The 22658-nt window shown below is 40.3% G+C and overlaps 1 protein-coding gene and 1 pseudogene across 5 annotated transcripts in view; one reads left to right on the forward strand and one right to left on the reverse strand.

Moving 5' to 3' along the window:
• The window catches only part of RANBP3L (RAN binding protein 3 like), a 43444-nt gene that overhangs the window by 2798 nt on the left and 17988 nt on the right, over positions 1-22658 (reverse strand). For 4 of the 5 annotated variants that reach the window (XM_074569688.1, XM_074569691.1, XM_074569690.1 and 1 more), the window contains 6 exons: positions 18247-18367; positions 17120-17219; positions 15837-15967; positions 14788-14908; positions 7910-8052; positions 5070-5262 (listed from right to left, as the gene is read on the reverse strand). In XM_074569688.1, coding sequence (XP_074425789.1) covers positions 5070-5262; positions 7910-8052; positions 14788-14908; positions 15837-15967; positions 17120-17219; positions 18247-18367 — 809 coding nt within the window. The remainder of the gene's footprint in view (positions 1-5069; positions 5263-7909; positions 8053-14787; positions 14909-15836; positions 15968-17119; positions 17220-18246; positions 18368-22658) is intronic. The other variant, XM_074569687.1, reaches the window with a different exon arrangement.
• On the forward strand, positions 10070-13608 carry LOC141736386 (uncharacterized; annotated as a pseudogene).

The raw sequence follows: 22658 nt of genomic DNA on the forward strand, positions 1-22658 counted from the left end.
AGATGCTCAGTAAACTGTGAGAAATCCAACATATCTTCAAATAAGTCATTGGTCGTGATAAAGTACCCAGGGCTGTTTTTGCTGTGCAATCCCTACAACTGTGACTAATCTGGAAAAAGTAGATAAAGCTGACTAATGCCAGACACGTAATATCACTATTGCAGTATCTGCTTTAAAATTGCTGCTACCATTTGTCCACCACTAAATACTTACTAAAAGTTCTAAACCTCTTATAAGTGAAATGAAAGGCCTTGAGTTTGTAAGAATATTAGATCTAATTTCTTCCCCTCTCCTTCCTGATATGTCAGCATTTAAAGCCAATCAGAGAGTTGTCTTTTTTTCTCTGCTTTAGACGTTACTGATATCTGCTGAAAAGAATACAGAAAATTGGACTCCAACAAAGAAGTTAAGAATTAACTTTTCCTCAGTTTTAATCACTATTAGGTAGTATGTATGTGTGTGTTGTATATATGATTTGGAATCCTTAACAACTGGCAAGAATTCAAATTAAATTGACAAGAAACATCAAACAAAGATAGCAGGTTTTCAGGAGCTCCTATGCTGTTGCTGAACAGTAGTTCCTTTAAGATCTTAAAAATAAAAAAAGCTTTTGTAACATTTTAAATGTTGACAAACACCAGCAGATGACAAGAGTCCTAACAAGGCCAATATTGGAGGTATGTGTACAGTGGGATAGAAAGCATCTCTAAAATAAAACAAAGGTTGCACTTCTGTGATATGCTACTGTCCCGCTCTCAACACCAGTAGTCTCCGAAACCCATGCAATTCTTGGTGGACTGATATGGGACACACCATGGCTTCACACACTGTGACTTCATCTTAAGGCCTGTGGCTACGTATAGAGAGACGTCTTGGGACTTACCTAGTCCTAGACCCTGGCATCTTTGAGTTCACCCTAATAGCTTCTAAAAGAAAATTGTATGCCAGGAAAGAGAGGACATCTCAATTAAAAGAGAAGATCCCTCAATCAGGAGGAAATTAGGAGAAGATTTAAGAGAGTTATTGGTGAGGTGCAGTATAAGAAATAATGCATAAAACATTTCTTGCCTAGTGATACTGTCATCCTTGTCCCTCACATGTGCTTTTCCATCTTCTCTCTTCCCCCTCAAGGATAAAAATAAAATAATTCCTGCAAAGTCAGAAAAGGGAAAAGGATGGAAATCATAGGAACCATCCTACCTATAGCGCTGTGCTACTCTACTACTATGACTTGACATTTCATACTCCCTTGTGAAAGAAATGCCTTTTGCCTCTACGAAGAACAGCTCTTTCTAAATACTGACAGGGTTACAACACTTAAAGGACCTTGTGCTATTTCTGATGACCATGATGGAAACAGCACCTGCTTCTAAATGTAAACAAAATGCATTCTTTTGGAGCAAGGACAGAATTTCCTTATGGCTATGAAGAAAACATGGAAAAATCTCTTGAATCATCAGAAGCAAGGAATAATAGTTTCAGAGATATCTAAGTAGTGACTTCAGATCACCTGCTAGCAATGGCAAGCTTAGGTGTTGGGGCTCCAACAGATCCATGTTCTGTCAGGGTGACTTTTTGAGCCTGAAATAGGTACCGTGTTTGTTTGTGCCACCGGTGGAAAGAGGCGGGCACCCTGCAAGAGCTGCATAGTGTCTACGTTAGAGAACTGTCTGCCCAATAACTACATATGGAATTTATGCATATTAGCAGTGCAACTCAGTACTCCCACGTGTGGAATTTGTAACTGCCTGTAGTCAAGGTGGTTAAAAAACAGGAGTCAGAAGACTTTGTCTGCACAGATACCTGATGCAGGTGTGCCAACATACAGGAAAGCCGCAAATTGATGGTTGAGATCCACTAGCAAAGCAGGAAGTGGTAGTGGCAACAGTTTGACATTATGTTACTCATTGCAGAACATGCCCGTGATACAGACCTACAGGGTGCTAGGTCCTCTTTACCTACATGGCTCAGGTACAACTTGTTGCCTACCAGGAGGCCATGCTCCCTTACTAGGGTATGATATGTGCCTGGCTAAGGGGAATTCTCTTTTCTATTTGTTGAAGCAGATCTACCACACAGCAAAGAATCTAAGGTTTACAAGTCCAAAGAGAAGAAAATGAAAAGGGGAGAGTCATGCAACTGTCTGAGGCCAGTGGCATTTCCTTCAGAGGGAGCACTCTTGGTCTGCTCATTCACACATTGCCTTTTCAGCATTTTTAATTGTTTTGTTAAATTATTTAGTAAGAAGATTTTTCATATGCATAATAAAGAATTCTGCTGATCTTTCCCCCACTGGATATTACAAAGACAACTGGAGGCAAACATAGTTACAACGCTTAGCAGAGACATTAATTAGCAATGAAAGAAATGGAAGAAGATACTTGCTTGACTTTGGTCAGCCTAGAAGTTTGCTCTCTATTCTAAACTAATCTCCTCAGATCACTCTGTAGTCAGTGGGAAAAGGTCAATACTTCCCAGAGATTTATTGATCCCATCCACTCTCAAAATCTGTTTAAACATGAATTGTTCTGTTTCTCTCCACTTAGATTTACAGAGCAATTTGTTGGTAAAAATATCCAAGCTATAACTGGTGAAATATGGTCTGGTAAAAATATCAGGTACAGCATCTTATTCTTTATGGACTTTATGACATTAATATCTCTACTTGAAAGTAAAGCAATTCAATTAAAAGTTTAAAAAATATCAGAATAAATGTCTATACTGAATTTGTAAAATGATAGAAATATACCTACTACCTTATACACTGTCCTTATACAGCATTAACGTCCCATGGAGGTTACAGTGAAGAATTCTGTGTAAAACTTTCTTACAAAAATGTTTTGCAAACAGAGAATCGCTTTAACGTTCATGAGAATTCACTTAGTAGGTATATCATATTTGCTTTCTTCTTCAGTATCTAGCATTAAAGATAATTCTCATATTTTTTCATGTCTTTTACAGTGTCATGAAATATCTAGCATAATCTAGGGAACTGTGTTAGTTCAGTTTAACAAGAAGGAAATTGCCTATATTAAAAAAAGAAAGAACTACTGTTCTCTTTGAGACAAAACAGGTAGAATGGAATAAAAAAAATAAAAAAAATGCAGGCATACTTGCTATTTCTTGTACTGAAACAGTCACTGAGCATTAAGAAACAATGCTCTTAACATTTACAGTAGTCGTAAGGATGGGTAATCTCTGAAACTGAGTTGCAACACTACAACTGAGTTACAACAATAAAAATAAGACGGCTTATTCACACACATCCTTCAATGAAAACGAAAGCTTTAAACAAATGCTCTTAAATATGCAGGATCTGATCTCTTGCATCCAGATGGACATTTCTATGCTGATATTTAAAACTGACGTCACCCTGTTCAAAACCCATGAGGTATATTTTTCTTCCTGTTTTGGAAATGGGAGTTCAGGGACAGGCATGTGTAAGATGTGAATGTTTGCTTGTAAAGTGAGACTTGGATACCAGTAACTGAAATCTAAGGAAAATTAAAACATCATGGCTCTGAGAATAATAGAAGAGATTAAAATAAGGAGGAGATACCAGAAGTCATCGAAAAGCACTTGAAAGGGACTGTTAGAACTGCTGTTAGTAACTGGACATAAATGAAAGACAGATGCTTACACCAAAAGGTCAAGAAAAAACAGCACCTGACTCCCATATCTCAGAATCTGTTTACTGGCTGCCATCTGAATATCTGTATCAGAAGTCTCTGCAAATCAAATATTTAATTTGTAAATCTGTGCTCCTACACTACTTTGGCATTCCCTTTCCCCTCTTTCCTTCCTCCCCGCCGCCCCCCCCCCCCCCCAAAGAACAAAGAGTTCTTATCAGCAATAATTCTGGAAAGGAATCAAACTCCATCCAGAGTTCTCAAGTTACGAGAAACTCTTTGTAAAGTCAATAGAGACTATTTAGAATTACAGAGGGAATGTTTGATTATCTGGGAGCAATCCAGGGAGTTCTCAGGGCTAACAATTTTCCCATTTCCTAAACAGAAAAAAGGTGTATGTGAGAAAATGTTGTATAAGAGCATCATGCTTTGTTTAGAGCACTGAATGCTACTGAAATGTAGTTAAACAACAATTAATAACAGGAACAAGCACTGTAAACTGCAACCTATTTGCCTAAAGGGGAAAAAAGACATGTTTCCTTAAGCAGTCACTCATACATGAGCCGTTACTCGTACATGACTTGATTCTTGTTGAATAGTTGTTAAAAGGAAGAATTTATAATATAAGGACAGTATGTTGCTCAGTTGATGAGGGAAACTAATGCTATGATCAGCAACTCAAACATGTCTGCTCTAGTTCTATTAGAAAATCAAACGTAATTGGTCAGCTCCTGTATCCACTGTAGCAGTTTGGCACAAGCAAGTGAATTTGCCCCAAAAATGTGACTTGTCTTTTGCTAAGATAGAAGAGCTTTTAAGTCTGACAGCTGTTTCTGCCTTGCTTTCTGAGTAGGATTAAGTCAGCAGCTTGCCCCTTATATCTTGTTTTAGTTGCACGCTTCACTTTGAGGAGCCTACATTTTTGTTATGTTGAAGAAAGCTGGCAAAACTGGTGTGCAAATCTTGACCTGTAAATTTCCTAGTGAGGTAGTTACAGCTGATCAATAACCCGTGTTTTAAATTAACCACTGCCTAATGAATATCCTATGAAACACATTATGCTTAACATTATTATGTGAATGGTCTCAACTTTCACTTACTCAAGTAACAACTAATATCTCAATACCTATAGTCATTTCTACTTAAATATACCGAAGAAAGATTTAGGTAAAATATTAAAATTTCTTAACCCTTAGCCTTTTTTTCAAAAGAATATTCCACTGCTATTAAGATAGGTAGATGCTTCATCTGGCAAAACCTTGCATTTTAACATTAATAAGTTAAAATAGTAAAAGGAATTACCCTCTTTTACCTCAAAAGGTGTATCTGTAACAGATGGAAGTTACAGTCAGCATGAAAAGAAAAAAAAGTACAATATTCATTGCTTACAAGAAAATACCCTGAAAGGATTACAGCATTCGCAGGAAAACTTCTGCTTACCAGACCCACTGCTGCTCACTTGACATAATTCTCCATCATCTTCGTCATCGCTATCACAGTTCAATGGTTGAAAAGCTATTTCCGTCTCTGTGTCTACTTGATTAGCATCTGGCTCTTGCTCAGCAAAGCTTCGCAATGCCACAAGGCGGTGATGTATTGCTGCATACAGGTAACCAGTGTCTTTTGAGCTTGCCTGCAGAACATAAAATGCATACAGTCCAATCTAACTCATAAAAAAATATCTATTTTTTACAGAGAATCTGACTGAGAGATTTTCAAAAGTAATGGAAGAGCTGTATGTTGTCCTTCTTAATCAAAACAATCCATTGAAGATTCACACTTAAAGAAATACACATAATGTCAAGTTTCTTGAAGTGTTCTTCTGAGTTCTATAATATGTCATTATAAAATGTAAAGATACCATGAATTCTTCTGCTATTGTAGAACAGAAGATGAGCATCATCAAGAAAGGTATTGAGAACTAGACAAGGCAGCATTTTGCTAGTACACAAAACCTTCAAGCAGCCATGTCCCGATTACTGTGTTCTGTTCTGGTCACCACATCTCAAGCATATAGCAGAATTAAAGAAGGTAAAGAGAAGAGCAGAAAAAATGATCAAGGGTGTGGTGCAGCTCCCTGGGAAGAGCTGTGACTCTTCAAGTCTGAAGAGAAGGATGAGAAAGGGCTATAACTAAGGTTTTCAAAATTATAAAAGTGGTGGATAAACTGAATAGCGTACACAATAAATGCACTAAGGTACACTTAATGAAAGTGGTAGAGGATCAGCGTAAAAGAAAATGCCTCATTGCACAGTGAGTAAGAACTTCTAGAATTTGCTGCCTCAAGAGAGAGGGGGTCAGACAGTATAACCTAAAAACAAGTCAAAAAATATAGTAATAAAAGTTTAAAAAAAAAGAATTAGAAAAATTCAGGAACAATTATTTCATAAAATAGATAGCAAAGGAAACAAGTCGGGGTACATGACCTCACATGCCTAATACAACACTTAGGGATACTGGGGGTCAATGAGGTGAACAGACCGTACAATATGGCCATGCTTGCTTGTGCTTCCTAAAATCACTGCGTTTGGGCACTGTCAGAAGTGCCAGTAGAGTACTTCCTATGTTCTTACGAAGCAAATTGTCCACCAGAGGGTAACTGCATGCTCATGGTCTTATGTAGCCCAATTCGCTACTTCTGTGCATGATGTGGAATAATTTCTATTTGTATCACTTGGCAACAGGAAGGACTATGTCTTGTTTGGATTGGAATGTCACATTTCATTGTGTACAGGTGGAAAAGCTATGGGAATTGGGATCAGCAGCAGATCAGGGTTGCCTCCTGTGCTACCCAGACTTGCAGCAGCAAACAATTCTCTCCCTACAGCCAGGCAAAGAAGAAAGCAATTCAGAGTTGTTCAGGTGTCTCAACTACAAATGCAATTCTTAGTGGACAAATCCAAGCTCTCAACATGGCTTTTCACAAAATGTAGGGTCATAAATACGAAAAAGGCAGCTATTCAGTCCGATCATTTCTATCTGTAGCTTTCTACTTATTCATTCAAAAGCTGGAGTTCCTCTGTCATTTTAATCTAATAGGAACTCCAGCTTCTGCCAAGAGGGGTGGACTCACCTCCATACATCCTCTGACTCCTCATTTTACCCTCTTGGTTGTGCCAGTACCACCATTAGGGTGTTCACCGGTGAATAAAATCAAGTGAAAAAACTAGCTCAGCAAAAACAAACAAAACTATGCAGATCAGTTCTCTGACCTGCCTCACTCATAGCTGTATTAATTCCAATGCCACCAAAAAGCGAGGAGGGAGAAAGAAACATGAGGAGAGGGGGCAGGGTCAGCCCTCTGCGCAAAGCTGGGTGAGTACTACAGGACCAACCTAACGGAGCCCTGTGGACTGCCTCCTTTGTAGTCATCATCATATGACTCCTCTCCCTCACTCATGTGAAGCTCTTTGGATAATCTAATGTTTACATGTATATATGCTAGAAAAACTGCAGCACATCTGGAAATCTATGACATTTCTAATTCTCACATGCAGACCAGCTGTGCAGCACAGCCATTGTTAAGCCAGTCACTGTTTGGAAGTGATAGACTTACAATGCTTGCATATCCAGTGCATGGTATGACATGACACTTCCTGGAAGTGGTGATTCATTTTTCTTGCCCAGGAGGCTGAACCCTTCCCAGAAAGGTCTATGGGGGAGACCAGAGACATCCTTAAACTCACGTGGATGGTCTCACTTCCCAACCCAGGACATATGTGCTATTTATTTGCAAATAAGTCCACCACATTTCCATCGTCAACTTATCAGCCTCTGCTAGAGAAAACCAGGATTCCCACGACTATTGTCTTACATACGGTGACATTGCTAAATCTGTGTTCTCCTCAACTAGGAGACGGAGGTCCTACACTGGATGGACTATTGCAAGCACTGTGCCAAGAACCATGGCAGAAAGCTGATGCTTTTTACCAAAGTAACTTATGAATATGTAACTACCTGTGTAGAAATTCTTACAGTGTTTCTTCTGTGAGAAAGAGTAATTGCTGGATATGACTCTGGAATGACATCCATTCTGTCAGTGGAATGAGAAACAGTCTGGAAATGTCTGTGGTAAGGCCATATCCCATCTTCACACCTTTTTTTTTGAAATACCAAGGGACAGCACTTCTAACTCATTTCCTAATAAAAGCCACATAACAGCTAAGCTAAGCATAGCCTGGCAAAGCATAAAAGGCCATGTGCTAAAACCAAAGCCTCAGCAAGTCTTCAGCATCTTAGATGAAATGGGGATTTGGGTGGGGTCTTTAACTTTTGCTTACCTGAATTAGAAATACTTGAACGGAGTGATCCTCTTGGTCTGTTGCAGTGAAGCACAGGCTTTTGATGTTTGCTCTTTTTATAACCATTTGATCCCAGAGTCGGGTGTTGAGAATCAGTCTCAAGCTGCCTTGATTTCGCATAACTAAAATAAGAAGGCTTATATGATAAATTATTAGAACTATCTTCATTTTTACTGCAACATTTTTCTCTACCACTTGCATACAACTAATATTTTCATTAATTACTCTTTTACATTTGGTCTAAACGTGGTGAGATTTTTTTTTATTAATTTTTTAAATAGCAAAATATATTTGTTTCTTTCAATACATCTGGCATACAAAGCAAATAATCTGCTGAAACTGTGCAGTACAGTACAAAAAATGACAACAGGGCGTGGAGGTGTGCTCTTCCCTTTTTCCTCTTTTCCCCCTTCTCCCCACCCCCCCACCCTGGGCCCAGCTCCTGCTCAAGCCATGGCCATCAGTGGGAGTTGTTATGAGTTGCGCTTGAACTTTGGGGGATGGCTGGCAACATAGTCAAAACACTGTCTGGAGTGGGGACCTGGATATTTCGTTCTCTTGCGAACCCTGGTGAAACTGAAACCAAGTACTCGTGGCAAGTATGCTTAAGTGGTGGCAACTGAATAATGTCAAGTCAGGATGAAGCCAGTGGCTACCGGGCTCCAGGATTTTTCTTAAATTTAGGACCTGACCCGACAGATACACCCCATTCTATCACCAGACAAGTAGCTTATTGGGTGGGAGGAATTGACACCATGGGGGTGAGCCCTCCATAATCCCCATTAAATCCCTAAGTGAGTTATCCACAGCCATCACAAAAGCCGCTTGCATACAAGCCATGAACGAACGAGGACACCACGATGTCCCACTATCTGCTACAGTATATTTTGCAGCATTGAAACCACTGATCAGAAGAGCCCCAGCAATTCTTAAACCTCACCTAGTTGCAAAATAGGATGAGATTAGAAGACATACCAAATTTAATACACAGGGCAATCATCCTCCCAGGCAAATCCCTACCCGATGGGAGGTGGCACTTAACAGTCGATTACCACCGTCTAAATGCTAATACAGCCCTCCTAACGGCCGCTGTATCAAACACTGCAACTTCAACAGCTACTCTGCAAGCAGCTGCCCACCCATGGATGGCGGCATTAGATGTAAAAGATATGTTCTTTATGGCTCCCTTGAAGGAGGAGGATAAAGAGATCTTCGCTTTCACTTGGGAGGGAATACAATATACCTTTAACAGACTCCCATAGGGGTATAAACATTCACCCACAGTTGCCCATGCTGCGCTTGCTGAAGTTTTACAGACAGTCTCACTCTGCCAACATGTGAAACTGTACCAATATATAGATGATATTCTGATTGGAGGAACTTCTCCTGAGACACTGGGGGAAGCAGCAGCAGCAGCGTGGCCAGCACTAAATAAAGCAGAAATTGAGGTTCCACCTGGAAAATGTCAGGCACCAAGTAAAGAAGTAAATTTTTTAGGTACTTGCTGGATAGCAGGCAGTGCCATGATTCCTCTGGATACCTTAAGAAAAATTGAAAAGCTGCAAATGCCTCAATCAAGGAAGGAGTTACAACAACTAATGAGAACTTTAGGATATTGGAGGAAACATGTGCCTGGATTTTCTATAATTTCCCATCCATATACTCACTTTTACGGAAAGGCAAATCCTGGGAGTGGAGATCAGAGCACAACGAGGCAGTAAACACTCTAATCGAAGAATTAAAAACATACCAGTCACTGGGACCGGTACACCCCCGCAACCCTATCATAGCCCAGTGGGGTTTCGCAGAACGTGCTACTTATTGTAATCTGTTCCAAACTGGCCTTGGTGGATCATTGTTTAGCTCAACTGTATTTAAAGAAACAGAACAACTGTGCTCTGAATGGGAAAAGGGATTTTGTCTTTAGTCCCAGCAGTTAAACAAGTTGAGAAAATACATCAGGGACAACATGTGCAAACTAGAGGACCCTTTAATTTACTAGAAGCAATCCTTAAGGGGACTGCTCCCCCAGAAGCAGTCGCACAGAAACCCACTACCAGAAAATGGTATGCCTTCCTAACAGGAGTAGCAGAAAATATGCAATTAACTGAGGGACACACTAAGGTTTCCAAATTACAGATGCCAGTAAACACAGACCCTTTAGCCTTACAACAACCTTTTAAACCTTCATCCACTCTGGATGCACCACCCCTTACTGAGAATACTCTGACGGAAAACATTTGGTTTACAGATGCTTCTGCAAAAAGAGTAAATGGTAAATGGCAATATAAAGCTGTTGCATTAGATATTACCTCTGGCAGACAAGTAGTAAAGGAAGGTGAAGGTAGTGCACAAGTAGGAGAAATAAGAGCAGTTTTTTGGCTGCGCAGAATGGAGCAAAAATTCTGTATGTAGACTGTTCTGCTGTATGGGCCGGTGCCACACAATGGCTCTGTCAATGGGAAACCTTAAACTGGGACGTTAAATGGATCCCCAGTTTGGAGTAAGAAAGCCTGGCAACTATTGCTGGATATAGCCAGGAAAACACCTTTTAGGACTGGACGGGTTAAAGCCCATGCTAAGGATAATCAACCTGCTGCAAAGTGGAATCAAAAGGCAGATGAGCTAACCAAAATTAGGAAAATCACCTTAGATTTGGAGTAGTATCAATTGTGAGAATGGTTACATCAAAACTCAGGCCACACAGGCAAAGAAGCACTTTACTTTGCTGCACAGAGTAAAGGCTGGCCTATAAACCACAAAACTTGTGAAACTGTTCTTACAGAATGCCCCCAGTGTAGACTGAGATTGCAGGCAGACCATCCTGCTAAAGCACCACATCTACGTATCAATGAAGGGAAAATGTTATGGCCTACATGGCAAATTGATTATATTGGACCATTCAAATCCTCTGCAAGATATCGATATATCCTCACAGGAGTGGAGGTCGTCTCCAGCTTACTCGTGGCCACTAAATGTTGATGAGACAATGGAAAAAATACAGTCCTAGGACTATCATTATGGTTCTCAAATCTATTTACTCCTGATGTGATCCAAAGTGATAATGGCTCACATTTTTCATGTAAAGAAGTACAAAATTGGGCAAAACAAGAGGGAATTAAATGGGTATTCCATACTGCATACTACCCTCAATCAAATGGGATGGTAGAAAGAGCTAATGGCTTACTGAAAAAGAATCTCAAACCACACAAGTCTCAACGGGATAGGAGACTTTCCAAAGTAGCCCATCAATTAAATAATCGATATGGGCCCACTGGAAGCCCTGTAAGCCGAGCATTCCTTGTAAAAACTGAGCTCAGTGTCCCATCCACCGAGCAAAAATGAATATCCAAAAACATTACAGCCAGGACAGCCTGTGATGGTCAATTTACCAGCCATAGGTATTGCGCCTATGACCTTAACTAAACCTCGTGGCCCACATGCCTGGGAAGCTACCAATAGCAGTGGTGCAAAACACAGAATTAGTGCACAATGGATTTTTCCTTCTTTTTAATGGGGTAGCCTGTTTGGACTCTCCCCACCAAAATAAGTCTTTGTTTTCTCTTACAGCACCCTGCAGGATGGCAAACGGAATTGCTGTGTTCGTATTAATACTCCAAACCTCAGCAATGCTGCTTCTAACCTGTGGTCAAAGAACTCTAGAGTGGCCATGGTCTGAAGCTCGTGTCAAGTATACCAAGAGTATGGGAATACCCTCTAGGAAGGGAGATTTAAATCTTTCCACTGTGGTCATGCATGGAAGCAAAGTGTACTTAGAAAATGAATGGATCTGGGATACAGACGGAACTAATAGATTTCTCTGACTTCAGGGAATGCCAGGGAAAAGAATTCAAATAGGGTGTCAGATGACCAATGGGTCTACCCATGAGAAAGCATCTCAGATTTCACTGTCCAGCACTGTATCTAACTCAGTAATCAATGGTACGAAACATTGCACCTCTGAAAAATTGGACTGCTGGTACAATCTTACCTTAGTACAACCTGTTTCTGTAGTCTGTCTCTAGGTTCGCAATTGTGTGGGACTTTTAAATCCAAAATTGACATCACCGAGCCTCATACAACATCTACACTGATTGTAAAGAATGAGAAAACTCTATCCCCACAAATTTCTGAAATTGGACCATATGTGATCAAAAATACAGGCCAACAAGAAGTGTTATTTAATCCATCATGGTCCCTTAAACAAGTAGAATTAGTGATGCAAATTAACATCTCTACCATCAAACCAACATGTTCGTCATTCCTGAGTACATCCTATGCGGGGTGGTTAGCACAGTTACATGGGCGAACATTCACCTCTCCAAGACGAACAAGGAGAGATGTGACCGGTATCATAGGGATAGGATTAGGAGTCTTAAATAGTATAGACGCTGAAGTACTTGCAAATAAACTGAGCACAACAATAAGTGATTTAAACAAATTGGAACACCCATTGAGATCTTCCCTATTTAGCACTGGGAACTAACCAATGGCTTTTATCTGATGTATTGCCTCAGTGGGAAAGAATAAGAGGGATCACCAATTGATTGTGGATGCACTTGGTGTAGCCCAAACCAATGTTTCTCTAGCTCTTAGTTGTATCCAAGCTCAGCTGTGGATGCAATCTACAGCAACAGCAATTGTACGAGAAGGTGAAGAAGGTACCTTACCCACTGAAATTCGAAAAGTAATCTGGGATAATGCAACTGAATTCGAAAGGGAATTTCAATCCTGGTGGTATTTAGTCAGTTTTGTTTATAACCCCATCAACAAAAAGGCTACAGCTTTGGTCCTAACAATACGCAATGCTTCGGTATACACCATATACCCAATCATTGCACTAGGATTAAATCACAATGGAACTATACTCTATCCATCAGAACACAGAGTGTGAGCCCAATGGAATGGGAACAAATGGCAGACTGTTGATGTTAATGCATGCATTGTACGAGAAGAACAAGGATTGATTTGTGAGAGTAACACCATCAAAGCCCAAGACGTTTGTCTTGACACTGGACAGAATGCTTGTCATTTTGAAATACACCTCGATGAAAATCCTGAAACTGCACTTATATATATTGGAAAAGGATGTGTTTGTATGAGAACCCTTTGTAATTCTATATTCGTAGATAATGTTACTGTAGATACAAGTAATCACTCAAATGTTTGTTTGTAACTTGACTAAAATTATGGGATGTGACTTCAATTATTCAGCTCCTGTTACATCTTATCAATTGCTACAATCTAATTATACATTGAATCAAGATTTGTTGCCTACCCCTATCGGAATGAATCTTGCATTGCTGAAGAAACTACTACAACATGATGACCTGTGTCAGCTGCTAGAACAAATCCAAAATAACGGACACAAAACTCTTATCACTGTTCAGCATGATACAGAAGAGATACACCATGTCTTTGAAAGAGTGAAGGAGGATGGAGAACACCATTGGTGGGAAATTCTTCTTGGATGGTCACCAACAGCAACAGGACTGTTTAATCATATGCTTCACCCAGTTGTGATCTTGATAGTTCTAATTTTAGTATGTTTGTTGCTTTTAGTTATGTTGTATATAAAAGTTTGGTACTTGACTAAACAAATAACCCAACTTCAACCACCCAAAACATACAAATTAACACATAACAAAGAGCAGTGCTTTACTGTCTACTTACTGTGAATTTCTAGGCACACAAACTATTAGTATACTATTTATGGCACAGAGGCAAGAGGTGACCGTACCACCACTCTGTGAAGGTCAGATGAATTGACCATAGTCATGGGGTGGAGTGTGGTGGTGTGCTCTCCCCTTTTTCCCCTTCTCCCCAGCCCCGGCTCCTGCTCAAGCCATGGCCATCAGTGGGAGTTGCTACCAGTTGCACGTGAACTTTGGGGGATGGCTGGCAACATAGTCAAAACACTGTCTGGAGTGGGGACCTAGATATTTTGTTCCCTTGCGAATCTGCCTGTAAGTCAATTCTCTTACTCTATAAATAGGGAACAGCCCAAGAGCCCTTTGAGCTCTCCTGCACCACAGCGGGCTGCACGCCAGGGTCTCCCCTTGAGTGGGGACACTGGCTTAAGGTTCTACTCCTACAGGCTGAGAGATTCTTTGCCACAACAGATTCTTGGTAAGTGACCAATAGCATGCTAAACTTTGAAACCTTAGCTAAGTGATATACAGATTGATTGCGCATATATAATCCTTTAGACACAAACCATTGACCAAGTCTGGGACTCGGATTGGATCCAGCTGCACCTAGGCTCCTCTCTGAGAAGGAGTTTAGAAAGGAAGGGGGTCCTTTCTGAACCTCGTGACTCAACGGGAGTGTCTCTCTGATAGCTTGTCTGACCCCGGCCTCTCTGCAGTAATCAAGTGTACCTTTCCATTGAATCTCGTACAACACTGTCGCATTCACTACTAACTTTGTTAAATCACTGTTTTATGTTACTAAATATTTCACTGTTTCTCTCTTACAAGTGAAGTTAATCACTCCACCTGCGACACAGAGTAAAACAACATTCCGGAAATTACTTGAAATAGCGCCCCTGGAAAAGCAAAATCAACAAAGAGCAAACTGTCAGACTGGTGTCTGAGCTAAAGACACACTGCAGTAGAAGTACAGAGACACTAACAACATATGCAAGCATGAGTGTACAAACTGAGTGAAAAATGCCCAGTGCCTCAGTCCGTAATGCAGCTAACTCCTTCAGACAATGTTAAAAAGATTCTCATCAACTTGACGTAAATAAAACTAGCTACTCAGTTTTAAATGTTCTGAATAAACTTATTCTGGACAGCAATAGTACAAGTTATTTAGTGTTTTGTGTATGTGTTACTTGGTTATTTAATTCTTACTTAGCCTTGACTGCAACATTCCACATTTATTGCTAGAAGTGTCATTAAGCCTCAGGGATCCTCTGCCTCTTTCAATCCAGGTTAAAGAAAGCTTATTAAATACAAAGAGCTTGCAGTTGATCTGAAAGAAAAATACATGATGGAAATTGCCAGCAAATGTAAATGTTATTGGTTCTAGAACTTTATGTTTTTATACCTTTCGATACGGCTTTTAATACATCCATATGCATGTATACAAAGATAGATACATAGATATATCACCATTATTACATAAAATGAAATGGCTCCCAGATCTGTACTAAATTTTCTGCTAGTCATGGAAAACATTCAGCATGAATCTCAGTTTACTTTTTCAATTATTTCATATTCATTAACTCTTCATCTGTGATATCCACTAACACAGATGAATTTGTTACAAGTGTTCCACAATCTAATTCCGCCACACATTAGAAACATTATGCAGCCAAGTGCCACTACTAGGAGAGTACTACTGCAAAGACAATAAAACTTCCATGTTCTGACCAGACAGAAGATTTAATCAATGATAATGTAACTTTCAATGTTAAGATTTTTAAAATCATATGCATCATTGCTATTTTCTGAGAAAACAACAGTTTGAAGATCAAGAACAGCAAGATTCATCCTGATAGGCCAGAAAGATAATTGATATTTTAGATGAACTATAAAACTAATTACTTTGGCAACACATTGCTTTTTCCCTAAGAAAGTTTTGTCATAAAAAAATCTTTACTCAAATCATTTCCAATTTTGAAGTTTTAGTTGCTGCTGGTGTACTGTGTAGATGCTTATAAAATACAATGAAGTTCTGAAGCCGTCACTTACTGAAAGGGACTATAAAATGAACCAATATAATATAAAAAAGAAAATATCAGCCTACAGAAAAATGGGTTAGCAGAGACATGTCTTTAAAAAGTGAAAATTTAAAATATAAACTGAAGTAATTTTCAGATTGCTGCAACCTGTAATAAATATAGATGTTCTTTTCAACAACAAAACTGCTCACCATCAAGGCTTTATGAAATACACACCTGTAATACATTGTGTTCTGCTTCTTCTCCAGTTATAACTTCAACTTTATCTAACAGAAATTTCTCCACTGGCTTGGAAATAGAAGCAGCTGCTGACTCAATTAGTGTTGCATTCCTCAACAAAGCTGTTTCTGTAGGAAAAAAAGAAAAAAAAAAAAAAAGGGAAATCTTTTCTGTACAGGGAATATTTTCAGGATAACAAAACTAGCACATAGGATGGCCTCAGTAATCCCTGTGGTGTCTGATGTTATTTAGTATTATTACTAAGGTTTTGGCCGAAGCAGTAAATAGAAGAGAAAAAAAAAAAGGCTGGGATACCGCAAAACGCCTCACCTGTTCAGGCTCACTTTGAATTGAGCAGGGCTCTCTGCAGTTGCAGAGGTTTGACCCAAGGGACAACTTGCAGAAACAAGCCCTGTGTCATTAGAAGTTGATTTTCCAAATGAAACCAGTCTGTCATATTGCTGTGCAGACTAATAAGTAATGAGAAACACATGTCCCAGTATTCATAATAGTAACACATATACAAGGAATAGTTGACAGGAACACGGAAGGACAAGATTTGAAAGAAAAAACATTGTTAAAAAATTTTGAATATTTGCATAATCTATATGTGTTTTTCACAGGCTTTAATTTTTTGTGTTTTTTTTTTTACTTGTAAGAATGTTCACACAAAGTAAGAGGATCCAATACATCCATTTGTAAAGAGGAGTGCAAAATTTGGCAAGAGAGCTCAAAATAGGGGCCTACTTGGGATGCCCTCACAGCCTAAGTTTACATGGCTTGCCTAGTAGAAAGGTTCATACCAGGGTCACAAACAACCCCTGAAATCTGTCTGTATAGAAGTTTCAATCCTACAATTAGGACACAAATATGGCAAAGTAATTTATATGAGCAGTCACAAAATACAAGCAGCCAACAGCTTAAAATTGTAGTTCACAAATGTGGTCTAAAAGGCATTCACAAAGTTCACTGCATTTTTTTTCAAATAATAAATCATAATAATATGTAATAAATAATAATAATCTGTAAAACGCTATCCTTTCCTGAGTAACTGAGATCATTTATTCTGAAGTTAGTCCAGTTCAGATGTCATAAACCAAACTGTAGCTGCTTTCTGAACACAGAATTTGGCACACACTACAGGAGTGTACTACCACGCTACGAGTGACTGGATAACTTGAGAACAGATATTATTGACCACCACTCATTTGACATCCTCTAAGATACAGCAAAACATATAATAATAAAGCTGACTGTATTTATTTGCTGAGTATGCTTACTTCTTTGTGGACTGACATGAAAAGATTCCATGTACATGGATGTTATTTCTCCTTTGTATGAATCAGCTTCATTACATGACTTGGGATGCTTTTCAGGACTCTAGAAAAAAACAGGGGAAATAAGAATTCCTATTTAAATAAAATGACTATGCTACTTCATATCAAACACAGCAGTGAATTATTTAATGCATGCTAGGCTGAAGATTAGCAATTGTAATCTCTTAAGAGTAAAAACTGACACAGATAATACAATTTCAGTCTCTAGTGGAATCAATTTTATTACCATAAAATCAGTACATCATTATTTCCCCAAGAAGAATGGCCTCTTTGTATGGATCCTGGAATAGGATTTAAATCCACTGAAAGATTTAGACGTTTAAGTACCAGTTAATTTTCAGTTTAAGCACTTAAGCCTCAGAAAAATAGTTTAAAATTCCCAGTCATCAGAAAGTTAACCTCAGAGAAATTAAAAACTTCCATGACCTTCAGTTTTTGCAGATCAAGTTTCATAGGCATGTCTAAATAAACGCTTCTGGCTCCTGACAATGCTCAGTGGCTCATCTCCTACCGCATAAGTAAATCCTGGTCAGAAGTCATAACCCAGACCTATGGTTGCCAAGCTTTTCCAGTGACAGGTATGTGTACTATTTTCATTCCACTTGTACGAAAAACCAAATTTCAATTCCATTTTAAATGGTGCAGTCCCTTCAGGACTGGATCCATTACGCTGTCTCACAGCTTGCTCAGTACAGTTCAACATGGACACTATCTAGGATGGAGTTTCTGTTTTCCCCTCATACTAATTTCTCCCATGTCTTGACAGTTATGATGGAAACTATTAGAGCACTGGGGACCACATTCTTTTATTTCATATCCACTTTACATGGATTATATAAAACCCCCTTTTTCAGGTCAAAAAATGAACAAAAGAGAAGTGCATAATGGTATGGGTTAGTAATTAGAGTACTTATCTAGGATGGGGAAGATAGTGATGCCTACCACTCCTGCAGCAAATATTTAGATATTCTTCCCCTCAACAGTTATTGGAATCATATTTAGTTATAACTTTAAAAGAACAAGAGGAGCTAAATAGAATCTATCTCTAAAAAAAAAGTAAGTACATTAACCTTGATGAAAAGACTGCCAGCATTTACAGATCTTACCAAAACTCTCTCAACCATATTTTCTCCAAACACAAAATCAGAATTGGTGCTGTTTTGTACACTTCTGTCTTCAAGTGACTGAATTCTGTAAGAACAAAGTAACACAAGATGTGATTTAGAACTATTTAGAACCTTCTAGAGAATATGAATAAGTTCATGCATTTACTTTACCACAACTTACATTAAAGACAAACAAAAAATGACCAAGTAGTCAGCCAAATTCTTTAAGAGAATACGAGAATATTCTCTACATAACATTTCACAAAAGCAACAGAGAGTATCACATTGTATTTCATGAAGATTATTCAGGATGTTCCTTAAAAGCACAGAACAAGAAGCAAAACAACATGCCTACTCCTCAGGGAAGTGTCTTACTGCAGAAATTTTAATGAGTTAGATTTGTTTCTGTGATGGTGTGCTGCCCCCCTCCCCAACCTGACCTTTATCTCCTGTAACCTTGCCCAAACGATAACCACTCATGGTGGTCATAATGGGTGTGTCTGGTCGTGATGGCTGTGCCCACCCAACCACAGTACTGGTTCTCAAACCAAATTTGGAAGAAACTAACATCTGTGATCGGTATACAAGTATGACTGGAAGAAACTAATATACGTCTGCAAATATGACTGTAAGTCAATCATGTTACCCCAAAAAACAGCCCAAGAGCTCTTTGAGCTCTCCTGCACTGCAGCAGGCTGCATGCCAGGGTCTCCCCGTGGGTAGGGACACCTCTGAAGGTTACTTCTCAAGGTTGAGAGATTCCTTGCTGCAACAAATTCTTGGTAAGTGGTTTATAGCTTGCTAAATTTTGAAGTTTCACTAACATTATATCTTAGATTGATTGTGCATATATAATCTTTAGACATAAACCGTTGACCAAGTCTGGGGCTAGGATTGGATCCAGCCACCCCTAGACTCCTCTCTGAGAAGGAGTTTAGAAAGGAAGGGGGTCCTTTCTGAACCTCGTGACTCAATGGGAGGGTCTCCCTGACAGCTCTGCCTGACCCTGCCCCCTATGCAGTAAATAATCAAGTGTGCCTTGCCATCGAATCTTGTTAAAACACTGTTGGATTTACTATCAAACTTTGTTAAATAGCTGTTTTATATCAATAAATATATTGCTGCATCGCTTCATCTGCAACAGTTTCCCTGTTTCCTTTTGCTCCACCAAAAGACTACCAAAAATAAACAATTATCTGTCGGAGGATGTCGGAGTGGGAGACGGACCCGGAGTAACGATGGAGTCTCAATATGAGTGTGATCGTTCTCCCACTCCGACATCCTCCGACATCTGGTAGCAGAGGATGGTTCAGCGCGACTGAGTTCTCCGAGACTGCGGTAAGCAGCTAGAGGAGGGGAGTGGGAAACTTCGGCTGGGAGACGTGCTGCTTGGGCGCATCAGCGGGAGCAGACAACGGCGTGAGGTCACTCCTCACCTCCCAGGCGCAGCTATGGAAACAGAAGCTGCGGCCACGCTACTTGCTGGGATCCTCTCTAAGAGAGGGATTGAAACACCAGCAAAACTGTTGCTCAAACTGATTAAGCCGGGGCAGGAGATGGGGCAACAAGTAACAAAAGAAGAAGGGGCTCTATTAAGACTTCTCCTGCATATCCTCTCTAAGAGGGGTGAAATACGATGAGCGTATGCTCCGAAGGTTGTTAACCTGGTGCAGAGAGAACGGATTCGCACCAGAGCCCCAGACAGCTTTTAAACCAGAAATATGGGAGGCTGTTGGGAAAAAACTGTGGGAAGTGATAAGTAAAGGAGACAAAGAGGCATCACCGTTAGCGACGACATGGTGGTTGGTGTTATCGACCTTACAAGATATGAAGGCGGAGCGAGCCACGGCAGCCGGGGCTTTTGCAGCATTACAACCCACGGGAGGGGGATCGAACAGGCCAGGCCCGAAGGTCTGGGACAATCCCCTGCTGATCCCCTCTGCTCCACCTGAGGCCGATGGAGGAGGCAGAATGTCAGCAGAGAAGGACAGAGCCGGAGCTGTTTGCTCCTGCCATTGCCCACCTCACCCCCTCCCCTCCCCAGTCGTCTCCCTGAGGTAGAAGTGCTGGTTTTGTATGTCTGCTGTGTAAGTGTGTGTGGGCGCCAGCTTATACCTGCTGATCAGCATGTGTGCTACTGTTTGCTTTTTGTTGTGTGCAGTGTTGTTAGGTGACTCCACTTGAGCAAGTGTTCTGCCCGGTGTGGTACTGTTCTCGTATGCATCTAGGGCTGACACTCCGTCAAGTGAAGAAGTTTGTATATACACAATGTTTAGACGTATGGCGAGCGCGCCCCAGGTAGATACACCAGGATGGGCTGTAGAACCGATGGAAGTCCTGAAATATTGGGGGAGTTTTCACGAGCCGACACGTTTACACTCTCGGGAACAGCTCGCCCGTGCAGGGTGTATCGCTGGTTGTTTGTTGTTTGTCTATAAGGTCATGGTTGATTGGGAAAAGCAGTTGAGCCAAAATCTATAGGATGCTCTGTAGGAAAATGAGAAACTTAAGGAAAAATGAGAAACTGAGCTCTTGTTGCAAAGGCAGACTTTTATGTCAGTCGTAAGTGATGAAAAAAAAAAAAAAAGAAAAAAAAGAGAAAGAAAAAAAAGAAAAAAAATGAAAAAGAAAAAAAAAAGAAAAAAAACCCAAACAGGAACAATTAGATGGGAAATGTGCCATGTTAGCACAAAAGTATGCCATAAGCATTATGAGAAAGCATCAGAAAAAGAGAAATAGGACACCTGATTCAAAGCAGTACCATAGAGATATGGTTTTGGTTTTTTCCTATATGTGTATATGTTATTGCATGCCTTAGTAGATTGCTCTGTGTTATACCCTGCGAGACTAAAATGAACCCCAGCAGAAGCGGTGTCTTGAGCAAGGGGGTGGAATATGGGAAAGCAATGGAAAATCGGCGAGGAGGATTGTAAATACACTCAAGGGACTCGCACCTGGGTGCTGGAAAACACATATATCACACCAATTGTTATTCAGTCTCGGGTGCTTGCAAGAAAAACATTTGGATGACATAAGCCTGTAATGGACTCACAGACACCTTATCTAGCTGTTTGAGAATCTTGGCCTGTTGTGGAAGAAGATCAAAGCACAGCACCAGCAAGAACAGGGAGTCCGCATGCTCTCTAGCTAACAAGGACTCTTTTGCTGCCAAGGATTCGTGATAACAAGGACTCTCTTGCTGCCAAGGATAAGTTTAACAATGCTACTAGTACCGCTATTTCTGAGTTATTGCTAGATGTAGATAGTATTCGATACGCGATGCTGCAAAACAGAGCTGCTACTGATTTTTTGCTTTCAGCTCACAGACATGGTTGTCAAGATTTTAAAGAACTGTATTGTATGCATCTAAGTGACCACTCCAAATCCATCCATGCCCAGCTGCAGGAACTGCACCGACCGAACCAGCAACTTGTGGAGACCACTGGGTGAAATCTCTTTGCTGGATGGACTTGGGGGTGGGGTTGGTTGAAGCAAATTATACTCATTGCTTGTGTGGAAGGAATTTGTCTGTTATGTTTAGTATGCTGTTTGCCGTGTTTAATAAGCATTATATGATCAGCTGTAAATGCCGCTTTGCATTGTACCCTTGTACGAGTTGTAGAATATGTTGCTCTAAAAACTGTGTGTGTATCCATGAGAACCTGACCTTCACAGAAGAAGATAACAAGAAGGGATTACAACAATGTAGACACGTATCAGACAGCCGCTGTTAGCAAAGCTGGATCATGAGTTTGGTGAGACTCGCTGCATACACTGGCCACGTGTGCAGCAACTCTAGCCTGTACTTTTCTACTCGATCCAGTGCAGGAGAGTCTGGTGGGACTTGCTGCGTGCACTGGCCATGCATGCAGCGGCTCGAGCCTGTACTTCTCCAGTCAATCCAGTGCAGGATATAAGGAGGCTGTCTCGGGTCAGAGAGGGGGAGAGAGACACGAGCGCACTTTGAAGGTACAGGGGATGCCCTGAAGCACTGTGTCTGCCCCCCCCACCCCCCCGTAAGTTTTATGTTCATTAACCCCAACAGCTCTGAAGGCATTACAGTATGTTGCAAGATAAGATATAGTCTACTACTGCTGCAAGACGCACTGAACACCTTCCTACAAGAATTTCAACTTTATGCCCTGATAGGACAGTGGGATGATGCACTCGCAAAGAGTCTGACTGCGTTAGAGTGGGTATTTTTGCCACATACCTTTTCAAAACCAGTAACTATGATGATCGAAATGTTACCACGATTGTTTTTCCAGGGTCGCTCATGCTGTCAGCAACCGCAATGTATTTGAAATATTACAAAAGGATTTCTCGTGGGTAAATCCAAAGAAATTGGCTTTCTGGGCTAAATTTAGGAATCTGGG

Source organism: Larus michahellis, chromosome Z (assembly GCF_964199755.1).
Source record: "Larus michahellis chromosome Z, bLarMic1.1, whole genome shotgun sequence".
In the NCBI taxonomy this organism is placed as follows: Eukaryota; Metazoa; Chordata; class Aves; order Charadriiformes; family Laridae; genus Larus; species Larus michahellis.